At 45.5% G+C, this 18817-nt stretch overlaps 1 protein-coding gene across 1 annotated transcript in view; it reads right to left on the bottom strand.

Annotated features, from left to right (window-relative positions):
• ABCC2 (ATP binding cassette subfamily C member 2) overlaps positions 1–18127 on the bottom strand; it is a 34985-nt gene extending 16858 nt beyond the window's left edge. The window contains exons 1-19 of the mRNA XM_053389535.1: positions 17818–18127; positions 13281–13454; positions 12478–12624; positions 10833–10967; positions 10410–10532; positions 10026–10081; positions 8522–8756; positions 7763–7938; positions 6541–6718; positions 5764–6018; positions 4821–4886; positions 4268–4405; positions 4032–4178; positions 3393–3477; positions 3160–3226; positions 2753–2879; positions 2457–2633; positions 1467–1634; positions 89–275 (exon numbers count right to left, since the gene is read on the bottom strand). Of these exons, the coding sequence (XP_053245510.1) occupies positions 89–275; positions 1467–1634; positions 2457–2633; positions 2753–2879; positions 3160–3226; positions 3393–3477; positions 4032–4178; positions 4268–4405; positions 4821–4886; positions 5764–6018; positions 6541–6718; positions 7763–7938; positions 8522–8756; positions 10026–10081; positions 10410–10532; positions 10833–10967; positions 12478–12624; positions 13281–13454; positions 17818–17859 (2683 nt within the window). The 5' untranslated portion in view covers positions 17860–18127. The remainder of the gene's footprint in view (positions 1–88; positions 276–1466; positions 1635–2456; positions 2634–2752; positions 2880–3159; positions 3227–3392; positions 3478–4031; positions 4179–4267; positions 4406–4820; positions 4887–5763; positions 6019–6540; positions 6719–7762; positions 7939–8521; positions 8757–10025; positions 10082–10409; positions 10533–10832; positions 10968–12477; positions 12625–13280; positions 13455–17817) is intronic.
• Positions 18128–18817: the final 690 nt, after the last annotated feature.

Below are 18817 nucleotides of genomic sequence, written 5' to 3'. Positions count from 1 at the left end.
GAGCCCAGCTCACCTGTCAAATTTGGTTTAAAAGGCCAATCCTGATAAGGTTCCCCTACCCCTGCTGTATAATGTAATGCTTTCTTACCTGTAGCTTCCTCTTCAGGACTGTTTTCCTGTTGGTTTCCATATGTGTTGAGCAGCTGAGCAAATGCTTTACCATTAGCCAGTAAGGTGCTGTAAGAACCCTGTTCGGAAACAGCTCCAGCCACCAGCACCACAATGTCATCCACTTGGGCCAGGAAGCTTAAGCTATGAGTCACCAGGATCCGGGTCTGTGGCATAAACCAGCATATCACAATTAAGGAGGTAGTATCAAGAAGATGGCACCCCCGCCACTCCGTACCCTGGACCTATGACAATATATCAGGAAGGCTTCTACAGGCACACCGTGGACTCACCTGTCTCTCCTTTACAAAAAGCCCACTTCGCTGACTTAAACTAACCCTCCTGAATCCTCCTCTGGCAAGCTTTGAAAAAACAAATGCTATATCTATTTCCCCATCAAAATGGCCACTCCTCCTTCAAACACAGGCACCAGAAACCCCTCCCAGCAGCTACAATTTCTAGGACGCAGCTCCAGCCTGAAGAGAAGCAGCTGAGCTTCCAGCTTGAAGACTCTCAGCTGACTCTCCAAGCCAACTGGAACATGCCAGCCCCTACAAAACCATTGCAGCCAACCTAAGCCACTAGGTAGAGCAGCTTATTGATGAGATCTCCGCCAACTCCTTTTCCTGCTACCTCACATCTGCTCCTGACCCCATCAACCCCCTGTTGCTGCCTTTCTGCCAGGTTCTGACTCTACACATGCCTCCGGCTTTTGGATCTTCATCTGCATGAACTCCAGACTACCTACGATCACATCTATTGCCTTCGATTCAATGCTTGACCTCCACTCCATCTGTGGCCACATCTGTTTCCCTTCGAATCCTTGAACACCTCTACCTGAACAGGACCCACTCTTGGAGCTAGGTTAGGTCCTGACATTTGGCTTTCATGCATCTTAATATTGCCGTATGTTGAATTTCTAATCCTCTTTATTTAGCATTGTTGTTTGCTTAGCCTTCTGCCAGCTGCCTCAGTTTTCTAAGAACACACTGAAAGGCAGCATCACAAAACAGAAGCAAACACCACATCCAGCTGATGCAGTTGATTAAATTTACTGATTCAAGTAATATGGACCTCAATCCCAAAGAGGGTTGAGTTCTACACTCTTTACCAGGGACAGAGCAAGCTTCCATCTATAGAAAACAGTCACAGACCATTTGGAGTCAGTGACTTCTTTTGGAGCCAGCTTTCAATTATCTGAATCAGTAATGCTAGTCTCCCACACTGGCTAGATTTTTATTTGCTTTTTTGTTTGCTTTGGAAGAAAGGTGGAGTATCAGTCTTGTAGCACTAACAAACAAAACATTTCTCCATCTGCTCTTCACAAAACAGGGTCTGCAGGGCAGGCAAGAGCTCACCTTATGCTGCAGCAGCCCCTGTGGCCCCAGCACTTGGTCAAAAATGTGTCGTCCTACATGGGAATCCACAGCCGACAGGGGGTCATCCAGCAAGTAAATGTCTGCGTTGTTGTATACAGCTCTGGCCAGGCTGACACGCTGCTTCTGGCCTCCACTAAGGTTAATGCCCTGCAGAAGAAAGCAGCCAAGCTAGGATCTCTGAGCTTTCTCTATGGTTCAGTGCATGGCAACAGCTTGAGCTCTGATTACTTGAGTCAGAAGCAGCCCCCTCCAATGCATTTGGCTTGGTCAGCCTTGACTGATGAAGATGGTCCTGCTGAAACTCACACCACATGACAGTGAATACTATAATACTCTACAACAATTCACCATTTTCCCATAATCATCCACCCAGTCAAATGCCCTTTCAGGACTTCTCCTATTCTTATGCACTCTCCCAATAACAATTCTCCTGCCCTCCCTTAGTCCTGCACAGCTGCCTACATTAACACTTGCTCTTCCCACACCTCATACTGATGTCCAAAGATAACCAAATATAATCAGGGAAACTCTCAATGACGGTCATAGAAAAGTAGAATTTCAGAGTTGGAAGGGACCCTAGTCCCACTCAATGCAGGAATATGCAGCTGTCTCATATGGGGATCAAACCTGCAAACGTGGCGTTATCAGTGCCACACTCCAACCAAGTGAGCTATCCATTGGACCTCTTAAGAATCTCCATGGAAAGTTTTTGTAATTCAGAACAGAGTTGGATGTTTTTGTTTTCTCCCAGGCTCTCAATGGGCCATGAAAGAAAAACACAGCTACATGTGGCCTTGAGAGCACTAGTAACCATTACTATTTGGCTAGGAACTTTTGTAGATATCTTTGCAAGGCTGGACAGCATCCCTTGTACCTACATATATCAGAGTCATCTCCCTCCCTGTTCTACTTGCTCCATCGCCCCAGATTACCACCTGCCCCTTCTGCCATTAAGCCCAAGGTTGGCACCTTCTCTCCAATCTCAGTAAGGTCTCCTCCTGGCAGCAGCTGCAGGTTTGGGAGAAGAGCACAAGCATCTATGACCTGTTGGTATCGGGCCTCATCAAAGGGTGACCCAAAAAGGATGTTGTCCTTCAGTGTGGCATTCTGGATCCATGCTTGCTGAGACACATAGGCTATGGAGCCCTGAGGAAGCAAGAAGAAGGAGGAGGAGACATCTATCAAGTCAATAGTACTTGGGAAAATCAGTGAATTGGAGATTAGCTTCTCTGGGGCTTCTTAACAGAGCCGCCACCTCCTCTCACCTGAACATTGATATGTCCTTTGATGTTCTCCATCTCTCCCAACATGGCTGACACCAGCGAGGATTTGCCTGATCCCACAGGTCCTACAATGGCCAACAGGTGCCCATTTGGAATTTTCAAGTTTATGCTGCAGGAGAAAAGTAGCACATGGAAGAAGCATGTATACGGAAGTGGACTGGTCTTTGGGACCAGGAAGGAACCATCCCGATTGAGAGAAACTCTACCAGAACATTCTCATTATCGTTCAAGGCCTGGTTTACCTTTCCCTGCCTTATCCAACAGGCAAGTGGGTAAGAAAGAACCCGCCCCGCCCCCCCGCTTACAACTTTAATGCAAAGGATCACAGACATATCCCTAAATCTCCTCCCCACATACATACAAAATTGGTCTGTTATATGGTGACTTACTCTCTAATGGTGGCATCTGAATTTTGTTCCCAAGCAAAGGAGGCCTCAGAGAAAGTCACAGCACAGCCTAGAGGAGAAAGAAAAGGTAGCATTATCATCAAGGACAGTGTAGGAACGATTCCGGCCCCGTCACAGAAGAAGTCACACCTGACTTCTTACGCGTTTTTACCAGCCTTCTACATTCGCTTCAGAACTCTGCCTGCTATGACCTCCAAACCCTAACCTTCAATTACCAGGGCTCGGTTCATGACATATGGCTGAAGTGTTCAGGTCTTCACTGCCCAGGTAGCGCTCCAGCCGTTCAGTAGATACATTGACCTGTAAGGTGTAGAGGCAAAGTCAGGCACGCCAGGCAGTGATTGGGGTACCAGCACACCTGCAGAATCCAATTATGATGCCTGTGCCCACTTTAAACATTTTTAGAGCTATGATCAGCACCAACTGATTAGGTTTGGGAGCTTCTCTTTCAATTTCCCTCAATGCCTCTGACATGGGGTTATGCTGAGGCATTACGGGAAATTAAAACTGCAGCACCCAGACTCAGCCATCCAGCGATGATCAGAGTGTTGCCAGTCATGGCTGCCTCCCTTGCCAGGTAAAACTGCCTGGGGGCGCTTTGCCAAAGACCCTCTCAAAACTGGAGTAGCTTGGTGCTTTCTGGTGCTCTGTGACTTGTTGAGAGAGACATTTGCCATACAGACTGATAATGAGTCTATGATATGCAACCTAAAGCTAAGGGAGTCCCAGTGCCATTTGCACAACCCAGGACCCAACCATCTCTCTCTCCGAACAGGGAGTGATAACCAAAACCGGGGTCAGGTTCCCCCTCCCACCTCAGTTACAGGATATAGGTCCCTCACCAGCCTACTCACCTGTACCAGGGAGGACAATGTCAATGGCAGGAAGCCCAGAGGGAAGCGCAGGACGTTGAACAGAGAGATAGAAGTGAAGGCTTTCTGCGCATCCAAAACATTGTTTTCATCAACCATCACAAACACAGCAAATGTTACCACAGAGACCTAAGGAAGGAGAGTCACGGGGTGAGGGGCATCTTCTACATTGCAAGGATTGAGCAAAAGGAACAAAAATAGTGAGTGTGCTGTCTTACTATGAAAGGAGCACAGGCGAAGAGGAAGATGGAGATGGATTGCAGGTAGGCAAAGCGCAGCAGCCTCTTCAGCTCCTGTGCCCGGATACCTCCGACTCGTTTCTCAAATGACGGCTCCCAGGCAAACAGCTTCAGGATCTGAAAGGATGCTTCTGGTCAGATATGGGGGCTCAGTTCAACAGAGCTTTCCATCCAGTGAAATCAGGAGCAGGGCTCCATCCTACCATGTCTCATTTCCAGCACAAGCCCCTTCCCAACGCACACATTGCAGGCAAAGGCTAAGCAGGCGCTGACCTTGCATGCCTGCTTTGGGAAGGCATCTGGCAGAGATCAGAGGCAACACTCCCTGTTATCCTCTGCCTTATCTGCAATTCAAACTCCACTTACCGAGTAGTAAGCCTAACTGAATTCAAATAGACTTAATTATCAGTAGACGTGGCTAGGATTGTGCTGCAAGCAATGCAAGGTCAGACTAAAAAAAAAATCCATTGATGTTTCCATCAGTACAGCCAACTCATCACTGTGTTGGAGCAATCTGGTCTCTGCTACTCACCTTGATGCCGCTGAGAATTTCATTCATTATTTTCATGCGCTCATCCTTGTGCTTCATGTTCTTCACCTGCGCAAAGAAGTTGCAAAGAGGGAGTTGATCATTGTTCCAGCCCCACATAATATGTTGCCCAGGGACAAGTCATTTGTGCTTTGTCTCTGACAGTTAGAGGCACCACGTTGCCATAGTTTTGCCCTTAATTCTCCAACAGATCTCTGAAAGTGAAGCTGGGGGGTTGATACTGTGTCCTATGGGACTTATTCTACAGAGGTCTACAGTGCTCAGTAATATATACAGTGGTACCTCGGGTTACATACGCTTCAGGTTACATACGCTTCAGGTTACATACTCCGTTAACCCAGAAATAGTACCTCGGGTTAAGAACTTTGCTTCAGGATGAGAACAGAAATTGTGCTCTGGCGGCGCAGCGGCAGCGGGAGGCCCCATTAGCTAAAGTGGTGCTTGAGGTTAAGAACCGTTTCAGGTTAAGAACGGACCTCCGGAACGAATTAAGTACTTAACCCGAGGTATCACGGTAGGTGTGTGTGTGTGTGTGTGTGTGTGTGTGTGTGTACACACACACACACACACACAAATACATGCATTGTCTCTTTTTTTCAAGTTGCGTTTTCTACAGATTACAATGCTCAGTCTTGTCCTAAGCTCTGAGACATCTACATTAAACTGGGATAATCAGACTTCAGGATTTTGAATAAATGAACTGTACAGACTATTTTTAATAGGCTGCTTTTAATAGAATGAAATCTAATCACTGAAGCCCAGTGCAAAAATGACACAGGGCAGTTACATTCAAAATTCAAGGTTAGCATTTGGAGCACACGCTTGACCTAAGAATTTGTCCTCTGTAGCAGAACTGACCTCACAGCCCTTTCAAACAAAAAGGCACTGCTGGTTCCCCACCCGCCCAGGACACTCCTTCCCTCACCTGGATGGCTCTGGCCTTTGTGACCAGCACAGCATTGATGGGGATAAGCAGGACCATGACAGCAATCCCAGCGAGCACAGAGGGGCCGAGCTCCAGCCACAGAAACACTATAGACAGCACAATCTGCAGGGGAGCCGACCACAGCTGGTGCATCATGTTTGTGAAGTCCATGAAGCGCTGGGCATCCGCGGACATCAGATTCACCGTCTCGCCCACCGTGGATTCCTTCCGTGTGGCATTGGAAACAGTAAGGGCCTGAAAGCAGATACAACAGTGGCTGTAAAAACTTGGGGTACCAGATAATGCCATAGCCATTAGGGACCAGGGCACAAAGCACTAAGGATGAGCAAATCTGTCAGCGACTTCCTCTCTCAGTTTCTCACTTTTCCAATCTTCACTTTAGTCCTCCACATCGGTTTGCAATTTTTAAAATAAAATCCATGAAAATCCATCAGCATTTTAGTATGAATTTCTCCTAATACACCCATTTGCATGCAAACTTGCCTAATGTACACATCTCTGAAAAGCTGTTTCCCCAAATATAATGCATCTGTGTGTGCTATTATCATGCATATTATATATGCATTTTGTGCAAACTTTATCCCAGTGCATGCATTTTTGTATGCATTCCTTGGCTGGTTAACTGCACTTCAAAAAATCGAAGAAGTGTGAATGTCAAAGGATCCCCCCATCCCCAGATCCAGGGGAAAGCAGTCAAATTTGATTGGTCAGCACTAAGGAAAGCAGCCCCCACCAAAGGTGAAGGACCCAACTGACCTTCTTGTAGATGGCAGCCATAAGAGCAGTGCGTACGAGCATGCCGAGTTCAAAGCAGAGTTGGAAATACTGCTGGAGGCAGATGGATTGCACCAGTGCGGTCAGAAACAGCAGCACTGCATAGAGGTAGCCATGCCAAAGGTAGGCATTTGGGTCTGACACAAAGGAGATCATCAGCCTGCGAAAGAAAATAATGATGAGCATCTCCCTAAATTCGACTCAGACTTGCACAAACCACACCCCAATAACACGCCCGCCTCCCACAAGCCCTACGCATCAGTCTCTTGTTCTTCCACACACAGGCTACAGGCTCCTCCTCAACCAGGCTCATGCAATGCAACCCAAGGTCACATGTGGACAACCCACAGGCCACATGCAACCTTTGTGGCTCTCTCCTGAACACCTCCATGTCTCCAGTGGAAAATTTAAGTGTACATGTCCACTCAGAAATAAGTCCCATTGTGCTCAGTGGGACTTATGCCCAGTCCCAGCTAAGTATATATGTGATAGCAGCCTTAGGGATATATCTCAGTTAAGTCTAAAACATAACTCATCACTATTCCTCAATGCAGAGACCAAACTGTGTCCTTCCCTGGAGCAAGCTCTGCTACTTATCCCCTACAGTGGACAACTAATATGAGACAGCTAAAATGGAACCACAGTATAAATCATTTTTCAGATCCAAACCCTGGCTTTCTCTCAGAATGTTCCTCATCTATAAAAGCCATCTTAATGCACCATCTTACAGCAGAAGTGCAAGGAAATTGTTTTAGTTGCGCCTGGAATCTTCAGGCACATAGTTTGTGCCTTTAAAACTGTGAGAATGTTTTAAGGAATTCATCAGCGTGTGGATGGTCCAGACCGTATACAGTGGTACCTCAGGTTAAGTACTTAATTCGTTCTGGAGGTCCGTACTTAACCTGAAACTGTTCTTAACCTGAAGCACCACTTTAGCTAATGGGGCCTCCTGCTGCCACCACGCCGCTGGAACATGATTTCTGTTCTCAACCTGAAGCAAAGTTCTTAACCTGAAGCACTATTTCTGGGTATGTAACCTGAAGCGTATGTAACCTGAAGCGTATGTAACCTGAGGTACCACTGTATATGGATTTCCAGCCAGTGTCAAGATCTTCCTGCATCAGAAGCTTATTTAAACCCCATCGCCCACCATCCAGGGCACCAGGAAAACTCAGAATTAAAAAGTGGAGCTAGGAGGACTCACTTCAGTAGCTGAGGGCTCACAAACACCAGGAGGTCTTGCACTACCTTGAGTGCCACTGATTTCATAAGGTTCCCAGTAAAGGTTCGGAATATAGAAGCCATCAGCCAGCTCTTCGCGTAGTCACCACGAGAGTCTTTCTTGTCTGCCTCCTTCTTGCCTTTTTCCTTTTTCTCTTCCTAAATTCAGAGCAGGGTTTAGGTTTGGCAGGCATCAAGCAGCCCCAACTCTCATGGTGGGGCAACTGCCACATAAAGCCAGCCATCGTATTTATTTATTTATTTATTTATTTATTTATTTATTTATTTAGATTTATTAATTTGATAAATTTGTATCCCACTTTACTTCCCAAAGGAGCCCTAGGGTGGCAAACAAGAAGCTATAAACTATAAAAACATATTCCAATACAGATGCAGACTGGGAAAGTTATTAATTTAGAAGGCTCCTCAAAAGAAGATGGTCTTCAATAGATGCCAAAAAGACAATAGAGACAGCACCTGTCTAATTTTCAAGGGGAGCAGGGTTCAAAGGATAGGGACCGCAACATTAAATGTCCGATTCCTAAATTGTGCAAAATGGAGCTTCTGTTATATGCAGAAACCCCCCCACCACTTGTAAAGCACAGTGATATTGTCACCGCCCCCCAAATAGCTCTAAGCTGCAGTGGGCTTGGGGATCCTGTGTGTAAGATTTCCTCCCATTCAGCCCAGCATTTGGATCTGAAATGTAAGCCCCACTCTCTCTCCCAGCAGCAGTAGTTACCAAAACCAATGCATCCTGACTCTGGGCTTTGCTCAAGCCATTCATGTGCTGGTCAGTAGCTGCTGAATGAAGTTTCCTCTTCCGTTGCCGGATCTCCAGTTTCCGGTAAGCATTTTTTATTCCAGCTGCCATGTTCTTCTCAAGTGAGCCTAAAATTTTCCCCGTCTTATGTTCTTCCTTCAAGTCCCAGAGGTCATCAATTTCTAGCGGCTTGCGATAGCCCTTGAGCACCATCCTGAAAGGTACAGCAGATTGACTCAGGTGCTCAAAACCCTTCACCCCACTAACTTGTTGCTTTGACCATGCTCAGGCACAACAGTGAAATGAGCCCAGTATCCAAGGACTGGGGCTTTGGGGGAAGTGAGAGGCTGCCAGCTCCCCATCAGCTGGCACTTGTTGAACAGAAGGAAGAATTCCAAAAGGCTAGACCCTCTAGTTAGACACAGCAGAGGAAATAAAAGACTGAAATAGGAGCTTGGTTTAAAACACTACATTGCAGTATGGCATTTCCCACCATGCAAATATTTCAGATCCAGAGCATTTTGCTCTTGCTACCCTTAGCTCTCCCATCCTCAGCTCCCCCCACTTTCCAATTGCTCCACGCTCAGCTAAAGACCCATATGGGGGAATCCGACATAGTGCTAAGTGGACATTCCATCAGCGCAAAGATTTCACCTTGCACAACAGAACATTCTCCTCCTCTGGTGCCCCCTTAAATCTGTTCTCAGGGTTCCCCAGAGGGTGCAGGGTATGCACTGATGGGAACTGGTAAGAGGAAATTAACTATATCTAATCCTTTAGAGATCACATGTGTGGGATAACCACAAAAGAAAAAATGGCTGGTGTCTGTTTTTAAATCACGGGGCTAGCGCATAGAGAGCCCCAGTTAGCAGAGTATTAAGTCCCATTGTTAGGCAGATTAATGAAGCATAGGAACTGGCCATTAAAGGGTGTGTGTTTTTTCATTTCCATTCAGCTGCATGAAGCAGTTGAGCCACACTACCCTCATGCAATGAAACAGACCACACGCTGAAGTAAGTTTAGAAATACTTAACTGAGGTCACAGTCATGCATTTTCCTTTATGCAACAGCAGTAAAATAATGCAGGTAAAATACTTAGTTGAAATACATCAAAGGAGCCTCAGACACATGTCTGAGGATGGGAGTTGAGGCACATCCACCTCCATTGCTTGCAGCGTAAAGAGAGAGAGAGAGAAGAACAAGAAATAAGCTTTACTTCCTCCCTCTCAGAAGAAGAGGGGGTGTGACCTCACGGAGCCTACACTAGTGATTAGAACTCTGTGGTCTTAACCCCTTCATATACTAACTAGCACTGTTAGGTTTGACTGCAAATCTCCCACAAGCACAGAGGGAGGAGAGCAGGGGGAAGTCCTGTTTCATAAGCAGAAATCTTTGCACTAATGGGACAGATTAGTTGACCCTAACCCTAACCTTTATTATCCTAGATGTAATACACTTATCTTTTCCACTCAGATTTGCATACCTGCTGTACCACTGGAAAGTGAGGAAGCTCAGGAAAGAGGCCACAATCTCTGGGTTCTGAAAAAAACGGGAGGCAGAATGTCTAGGTGAAAAATTCAGGGAACAATAGTGTGACTAACTTGGCTGTCACCTTTTGAAACAAAGCCTTCAAGACACATATGGCAAATGTTCCTTTTGAGACCACTCCCACCAAACAGTGCATCAGGCAGCCAGGTGTGGCCTATGAAACCCAGCTTCCTGGTGAGCTGGTATGTGGAAACATTCCCTATCCCATCAAGCCCACTCTGAGAACCTATACAAAGTGGGGGTACCATGCAGAATACCAATGGCTGTTCCTGTCCCAAAGGTTATCCTACGTCTAGTGCATGCAGCTGAAGACACTCACTTTCTTTGCAGCTTCCTTCATTTCAGGGGCAACGTCGGAAACAATAGAGATGAAGAACAAAATAAGTTGAAGCCCATAGGAGACAAGGAAGAAGCTAAAACGTGGCACATCAGTGATGGAGCCCTGCAAGAGAAGAAAGCAAATGGGAGATACTAGTGGAAGTAACCAAATTGTGGAGCTGGACCCACTTCTTCCCAAGCAGTTAGGGCTAAAGTCTGTGCACCAGGACAACTCCTTCCTGAAGCTTGTTGGCCTTTCTTCCCACTCCCCGCTACCTCAGGACTGTCCTGAAAAATAGGATGGGTGAACCACAGCAGACAGGCTTGCAGAGCTGAATGACCCCCGAGGTGGCTTTGCTGGGGCCACTTCAACCTTTGCCATCCTGGGTTGCCTAGTTTTTCATAGACCTCTTGTGTTTCTGACCTGTATTGCTTGCCGGATGAGAGTCTGGAGCTGAAATACACCACAGAGCACAGAAAGGAGGAGGAAGATGAAGAGAGTCCCCGAGTCTCTGCGGACAGTGAAGCGGCGGCTGTCATGGATCAGCAGAACGAGCAACTGCAGTAGCGAAAAAGAGCCCAGAGTTTGCAAGACTGGGTTGGTTTCAGGGTTAGGAAATGGAGGGAGGTGTGATGTAAACTCATGGCACCAGGCTGGACATCAAACCTGATAATGAAGAGGAACCTGAGAAGATCCACCTTCTTAGCTCGCTGAACATGCTCACTTGAGACAAGCTCAAAACATGGCTTGTGACTTCTAGTCGAGCTTCCAGAATGAGATCTGGAAACAGACTGATGAAATAAGAGAATGGCCTTTCCCTTCATAATTCTAAATTTGTATAATGCTAAAAAAATCTACCTCTACTTCCTAGCTCAGATCAGATCAGCTAGCCAGGGTGTAATTAAATGTGACAAACTAAATCAGTGGTTCCCACCCCACCTACGCCTGCAGAGCACTTGAAAACTGCGGAGGGTCTTGGCAGAACCACTTAATGGTTTTTCTGCCTGTTGTAGCAATTGTGATGTGCTGTGCTAGAAGCTGTATGATTTTCAACTGTATTTTTATTGCTTCTTTTATTTCTTAAGATACGGCTTTTGATGACAGAATTCAAATTACAATAAAATAAAAGAAATAGAAGCAGCAATAAAAATACAATTAAAAATCAATATGAATATATATCACTTTTATACCAGTGAAAGGGGTATTGGGCAGGTGTGAATCTGATTGGGTTAACAGTTCTAGTTGCTGGTTTTAACCCTTTCTCCCTGTAGTATATTCCTAATAAATGCTGCCTCATCTCAAATCTGCTACTTGCCCCACAGGAGAAAATACACAGGTACCCATCTTCAGGGACATACCAAATAAGATGTGACTTGAGGTGTATGATGCACCTTGGGGTAGCAGGTTGCCATTTAACGGACAATGCGAAAGGGATCTACCCTCGTGGAGAAGCACTTTGAGAGTAATATGAGGGTGATGGACAAATTTTGTTCATTGAATATTTGTATTAAGATTGTCCCACTGGTTTTATTGTATTTTAAACCACCCAGCAGACTTGGGCCAATGGGCAGCCATTATTGATGTTGTTGTTTTCTCATATGCAGCTTAATGTTCCTTGTTAGTTTGTTCTTTTCATGGTGTACTTGGGAAATATGGGAGTTTGATGATGGGGAATTAGTGTGGGATCACTTTTTATTATGTTGTAGTGTCTGCGTTTTATGTTGTGGTATAAGGTTTGGGTTAATAAATAAATTTATTATCATCCTAAATCTCCCTTAAAAAAAGAAAGAGCTGTTTCAGGCAGCTGCTTTAAAGATCAGAGAAGATCAGAGTGCTGGCATTTGGGGGGGGGCAGCATTTGACTTTTCTTCCTTGTTTTTTCTCTAATGTAACCCCCTCCCTTCAAAGTACTATTCTGGGTCTCATCAGGACTTGTATTCGCACACAGCCCAATGGGAACAGCAGGGCTGAAACTGGAGTTGGCATCTCTGTGGTGAAAAAAACTTGTCCTTTTAAAGGACACTTTAATTCCAGCACAGGACATGGTTTGATGAAGGAGAGCTCTCACCCAACTAATGAAGTAGAGTGCTGGATTCAAGTACTGGACAATTGGGTTTCGGCTAACAGGGGTTGAGTGCGGGAGGTTTCCGAGGTCTTCGGCAACAGTGAAAAACACTTCAGCAAGGGCCATCAGTAAGAGCAGCGCAGCCAGCACCTGGCAAAGGAAGAGCAGAAGTGTCAGATTGCTACCTGCAACGTTCTAGGAGAATAAGGTTGCAAGGAGCTTCTAAACCCATCGTGGAGAAGCTACATATGCAGGGCAAAGCCACATTCCACAGGAGCCAAGTGGCCCAGGAGCACTGCTGTGCATCACACCCTCCGTCAAGTAAAAATCAAGTGTACCGATATGCCCCTTTCTTGCAAGGAATGCACTCAAAGCGGGTTCAAAACACATAAAAATCCCTGTGTTATTTATAATATAAATATATATATATGTTTGTTAGTTTTGATTGAGTAGTCCTTTTTATAACAATCACAGTGCAAACCACATTAACAGTAAATACACTACAGTACTTGATTCCTAACAATTCTGTATATACTAAACACCACCACTATCGTGATGGCATTACATAAGCAAGACATGGTTCAAATGCTTCTGGCCAGAGGACACTTAAGTTCATCTGACCCTCCGGCTTTCCTGCTCTTTCCACCCACATTTCCCGGTTAGCACAGATCCCTACTTCACTTAAACCCTTTCAGGGTTTCTCACATCACCACCACCCACCTCCCAGAGAACTGCTTTGCCCTTTGATCTGCATGCCCTTTGCTTCCACCCTGCTACTAACTCCGGGGCACACCTTTCTCTCCCACCTGTTTAATAAGGTAAACTCTTGTGACAGATGATTTCTTCATCCTGGATGTGCAGATGTGGAGAAGCTGCACTGGGCCAAAGAGCCAGAGGAAGCCCAGGGGGATCCAGACCAGAACAGTCTGTTCAAAGCAGAGTGGCAGGTCGGCATCATTCCGGTCCAGGAAAGAGGAGTTCTGGAGGCATCAAAAACAAGAAAATAAGGCATATGCCAACACTTGCTAAGATCTTTAGCCCACATGTACTACCTGACATAGTTTCACATGTATCCATGCCCCACACCACTATGCGTTGCACCAGGGATAGAGAGCCTGTGGTACTCGAGATGTTGATGGAGTCCAACTCTCATCTGCCCCAACCAACATGGCCAATGGTCGAGGGTGATGGGAGCTGCAATCCAGCAACTGTGGTGGTGGGGACACAGGTTCCCCATTCCTGCCTTACACCTCTGTCCCAAGTTCCACTGCGGATCTACACAATTACCATGTAAACATTGACAGCAATTGCCACAATTCCAACACCACAGCGCCTGCCATGAACCCATTACAATACTATAACATCTTCCAAAGATTTACTGCATTTGCCCAATGCATCATAACACAACCCCAGGATAACTGATTTCCACCTCGTCTCCGCTGCTGTTCTGAGGGTGTTCTTGTTCCATTGATTGACAACCACCCTTACTCATCCTTATGCTAACCCATTATGACTCACCTGCAATCAAGCCAGTTAGTGATGCTTTGTGTTAGAATCCAATGACATTTTCAAGTGGGCAAAAGTCAATGTTTGTATTCACCATAACACAGCACTGGTGTTTACTACCAGCATGTAATTGCGTTGAACCTTTGTTGCACATGCTATCTAATAAGAGCAGTTATCAATTAGAGATACCCTGGTGGGATATCTATATGGGTGATGGTTTATGATGTACATGTTGTGTGAGCTAACATTGCTGATACTGTGTTTAACTCTCAAACTGATTTGGACATCCGTTCTTCCCCTTAATTCAACATTTACCATTATTTCTGCAGAACAAAACTGGATTTCGTTTTTACTACAGTGGGATCAAAACAGCTGTAGAAAAATCTGTTTCTTACAGCGCAATGATTGCAGCCCACGTTCCCTTTAAAGAAACTTCAGCATGCAGCTTGGTTGAGCAGTTTTAATGGAGCAAATATAATTATTTAGTATTTTTGCATGGGACGCGGGTGGCGCTGTGCGTAAAACCTCGGCACCTAGGACTTGCCGATCGCATGGTCGACGGTTCGAATCCCAGCGGCGGGGTGTGCTCCCGTCGTTCGGTCCCAGCGCCTGCCAACCTAGCAGTTCGAAAGCACAATTAAGTGCAAGTAGATAAATAGGTACCGCTTTCTAGCGGGAAGGTAAACAGCGTTCCGTGTGCTGCGCTGGTGCTGGCTCGCCAGATGCAGCTTGTCACGCTGGCCACGTGACCCGGAAGTGTCTTCGGACAGCGCTGGCTCCCGGCCTATAGAGTGAGATGAGCGCACAACCCTAGAGTCTGTCAAGACTGGCCCGTACGGGCAGAGGTACCTTTACCTTTACTATTTTTGCATGACTCTTTAGGGTTTGTATTTGTAAAGAACTTTTGAGTTAATTGTTAAATGGGGGAAACAGCTAACAAATTTACAGTGGAGAGAGCCCCACAACAACACATCCCCATGATATACAACATGCAAGATGATATGACAGTGTCCCACTGGAGGCAAAGCCAGTAATGACCCCACTGCTGCCAGCCCCCAGGGCATCCCTCTAGGAAGAGGACTTTTATGTGATACACAAGCACCATTTTGGAGCAGAACAAACACACACAGGGCAGTGGTGGACCTTGGTGTCTCAAATTTCAGTGGCACCCTGTACAACACCAAATTCCGGCGCTCTCGCCAACCATTGGAAGTAATAGTGGACTGTGCTCCCCTGGAGCTGATCAAACCCCATGCTGTACACTCCTGAGTTATCTGTCAACATGGGATCTATATACAAGTAATGATGCGCTGTAATTGGGTGCTCTGCTGTGACAATATGGGCAGGACGGTTGTTGTCATTGTTGGGGGAGTGCCTGTTTTTTGTTTTAAATTAAAACCTCCCACTGAAATCTATGGAAATAAATTCCTTCTACAAGGGTCAGGAAGGTGTAAAGTCGCACTGCGACTAGGGGCAAAACCATGATCTGGAGTACAGAATATGTATCCTCTTCCTGTGTCATCCACACAACTCCTCACTGGTTAAGCTGCGCCGCAGACACCCAATTGCCAATGAAACTACATCAGTGGAATATTTTGACGCCGTTATCAGTCATGTGTTATGTCATGTGACTCATCTAGTCCAGTATTGTCTACTTGGACTGGCAGTGGTTCTTCCAGGTTTCAAGCAGGTACCAATGGGCTTTTGATGTTTGCCCTGACAGTTTGAAGTAATTGCTGGAGACGTCACCATTTCAGAAACACAAAATCTCGTTTTATTGGAGGCACCGGGAGAGTCCTGCCTGTTATGTATGAAACAGACTCTTGGCATGAACAGAATCAGGGGAAATCCCAACATCCTTCACTCCAAAGGAAAAGTTAGTGTTGTACTCTACTTGCCAAGAGGACTACTAGTAGCTAAGGACGTAAAGAGACAGCGATTTCCACCCTGTCCTGCCTTTGTTGCAATCATCACTGTATCCATTCTGCTACAGTTCAGTTACAACCTAAGTTAATTTGTTTTGCTATCTGCTATAGCCGAAACTAACATAATGAATTATGTAACCGATTTCAATGCATTTTAACGAAAGGGAAACATCAAAAACAAAATTATGCATGTAATATTCATTTGCATGGTTACTGTTCCTGATCTTGGGTGAACATACAAATTGTGGCAATTTCTGCTCCCATTTCTGTTTCTGGTGGAACGCCCTGAGATCCCTACAAGCAGTAGATGACACAATAACTCTCAAACAAAGGCAGCTGCACTCTGACCAGCTTAGTCAAGCTTCACTCATGAGCTCTTGTTTAGCAATTTAAATCTCCTGGTGCCCAGGACTTCTCCATCAATGACAAGGAAACAGATCTGGGCAATTCACTAGAAAACCAGTACCTGACAGGGTGGCGCGACAATTTAAATTTACTTCACAGGGATGTAGAGTGATCTAGATCACGCAAAAGACTGGAGACTCCTCAAGTCAACAGCTAACCTACATGGTCATAATTATCAAGTACCAAAAGCCCTGGGAGCATACCACTTCAGAATGGAGCAGGAGAGGACCTGAACCAAGTGAAATGTTCTCTGGGAAGCTAACACATCAAGGAGAGACTTAGCCTATGGGCCCTTTGCCTAAGATGGACATATTTGTCAACTCTAGAATTTGTTGTGGGCACCACACACACACAACACAGCACAACCAGTACTGTTGGCTACAAGATCGTGATTCTTTCAGACTCAATTTCAGCTGAGGGAGTAGTGGAGGAAGAGGCCCACATTCAGTGATAGATTTCATGAAGAGGAAAGGGGTTTTTTTACATATGGAATGAAGCACTTGATCTCCCCAGTTGCATTTTGCTATACTATGTGGCATGCCCAATAATGTAGATCACCTAACTGTGCCCCCATCTTCCGTTTCTGTGTGAGATTAAAGAACCCTCCTATTTTCTCTACAGTGAATCATTTGAGTCAGAGTTACAAGTGAAACGGTCATGATTGTATCATACATGGAGTGTTAACATCGCTACTAATGCTTTGGAGCCCTCTAAGACACTACAGTGGTACCTGGAGTTACATACACTTCAGGTTACAGACTCCGCTAACCTAGAAATAGTACCTCAGGTTAAGAACTTTGCTTCAGGATGAGAACAGAAATTGTGCTCCGGCGGCACAGCGGCAGCAGGAGGCCCCATTAGCTAAAGTGGGGCTTCAGGTTAAGAACAGTTTCAGGTTAAGAATGGAACTCCGGAACGAATTAAGTACTTAACCCGCGGTACCACTGTATTATTATACAGGTAACCCCTCCACTTGCATAGGGGTTATGTTCCAGGCCCTCACATATATAAGTGAAATTGTGTAACATGGGGAGAACCTGCTAAAAAGCCTCCAAATGCCTGTTTCTCCCTGCTAAAAGTTGTATAATTCTTTATCTCTCTGACATCTGATGGGAGAGTGCTCCATAGGGGAAGGTGCCACCACTGAGGAGGCCCTCTGCCTGGGAAAGGTCTCCTCACAAGCCACGAGGACTGTCCAGCTCTCTCCCATCTTCCAATGCTCAGTGCACCCACTGGAGCAGTAAGCGACACAAAGATGATGTATTTGTTCATTGTAAAACCCCAGACTCGCTACATTCAGACTGCAGGCGTTGCTTTTACTAAGCGTGCACACAGAACTAACACACCACCACTGTCCCAACTCTCAAAGTAAACAGCCCTAACAGAGGCGTTTAGCCATCCTCCCACAATTCAGGACATTCCACTGCACTCTGGCCTTTAAATTTACAGTGGGACATCCCTGCCAGAAGCTGAGCTACCATCCACTCAGGGAGAAACCGCCACTCACCCAGAAAACTGAGCCACAGTACTGCTCCAAGGCTGCTGCCATGGCAAGGCACTTCTTCCTCCTGCCTTTGTCCGACCAGTCTATCAGCCAGAGAGGCTGAGCAGGATGAAAGTCTCACAGGTTCAACGGAGGGGCGTTGGGCACAGCCTCTCAACAACAGATCATTAATCGTTAACTCCTGGTGTGCAGTCAGCCCCATGGATCAAATTCATGAACCTTGGATGGCATAGGCAGAGGAGCTGCCTGGGTATTGCCAGAGACACTGCAGGAGAGGTGGTGGCATGGATTCTGGTGGGCAGCAACGTGTGCTGTCTTGTTTTTTTTTTTTTTAAATAATATTTATTAAGATTTTCAGAGATACAGAAAGAAAAAGAATAGAATACATTCAAAGCCTTCTTTTCAAACACCCTCTTTCCGGGACTCCCTCCTTCCCCCACCCCTACCATATTCCCCTATCATATTGTTGGCTCCACAAGTTCTCAGTTCTAATTAAAACTTAATTTGTTTAAACCATTATTCAAATTTAAATTTAAAATTATTCAGTCCTCACCAGTACCCTTAATAAAAGACAAGAGTTCTCTCCCCAGGGCCCACCCCCTTTCCATTCCACAATTTCCCCTTTTTTTTAGTGATAAAGACACCTCACACAATAAAGAAATAAGAAACAAGAAATAAAAAGTATAGTAAATGAAAAAAAGCCAATTCAAAAAATAGTTGACAAGCCTTTGGATTCTAGTTCTCCCCCCCCCGTCCCCGGTTTAATTTCCCCCTGACCACTAATCCATATTGTCTGCCTGGAATTCTTAAAAGTCCATAAATCACATTTTCCCCCCGATTCCTTGCTGGCTTTTTTCTTTTTATAATTATTTTTAAAGTTATTTTTAAACCATTTAATTTCCAATCTTTAATAAAGCTCCCCCCATTGTTCTTTCCAAGTTGTAGTCCAGTTTCCTCTTGTTCCGCTGCCAAAACGTTCTAATTCAGAAGTTTAGTAGGTCTG

This window comes from Podarcis raffonei, chromosome 5 (assembly GCF_027172205.1).
Source record: "Podarcis raffonei isolate rPodRaf1 chromosome 5, rPodRaf1.pri, whole genome shotgun sequence".
NCBI classification, from domain to species: Eukaryota; Metazoa; Chordata; class Lepidosauria; order Squamata; family Lacertidae; genus Podarcis; species Podarcis raffonei.
Note: the sequence above shows the minus strand (reverse complement) of the source record. Positions and strands in the feature narration are given on the sequence as shown.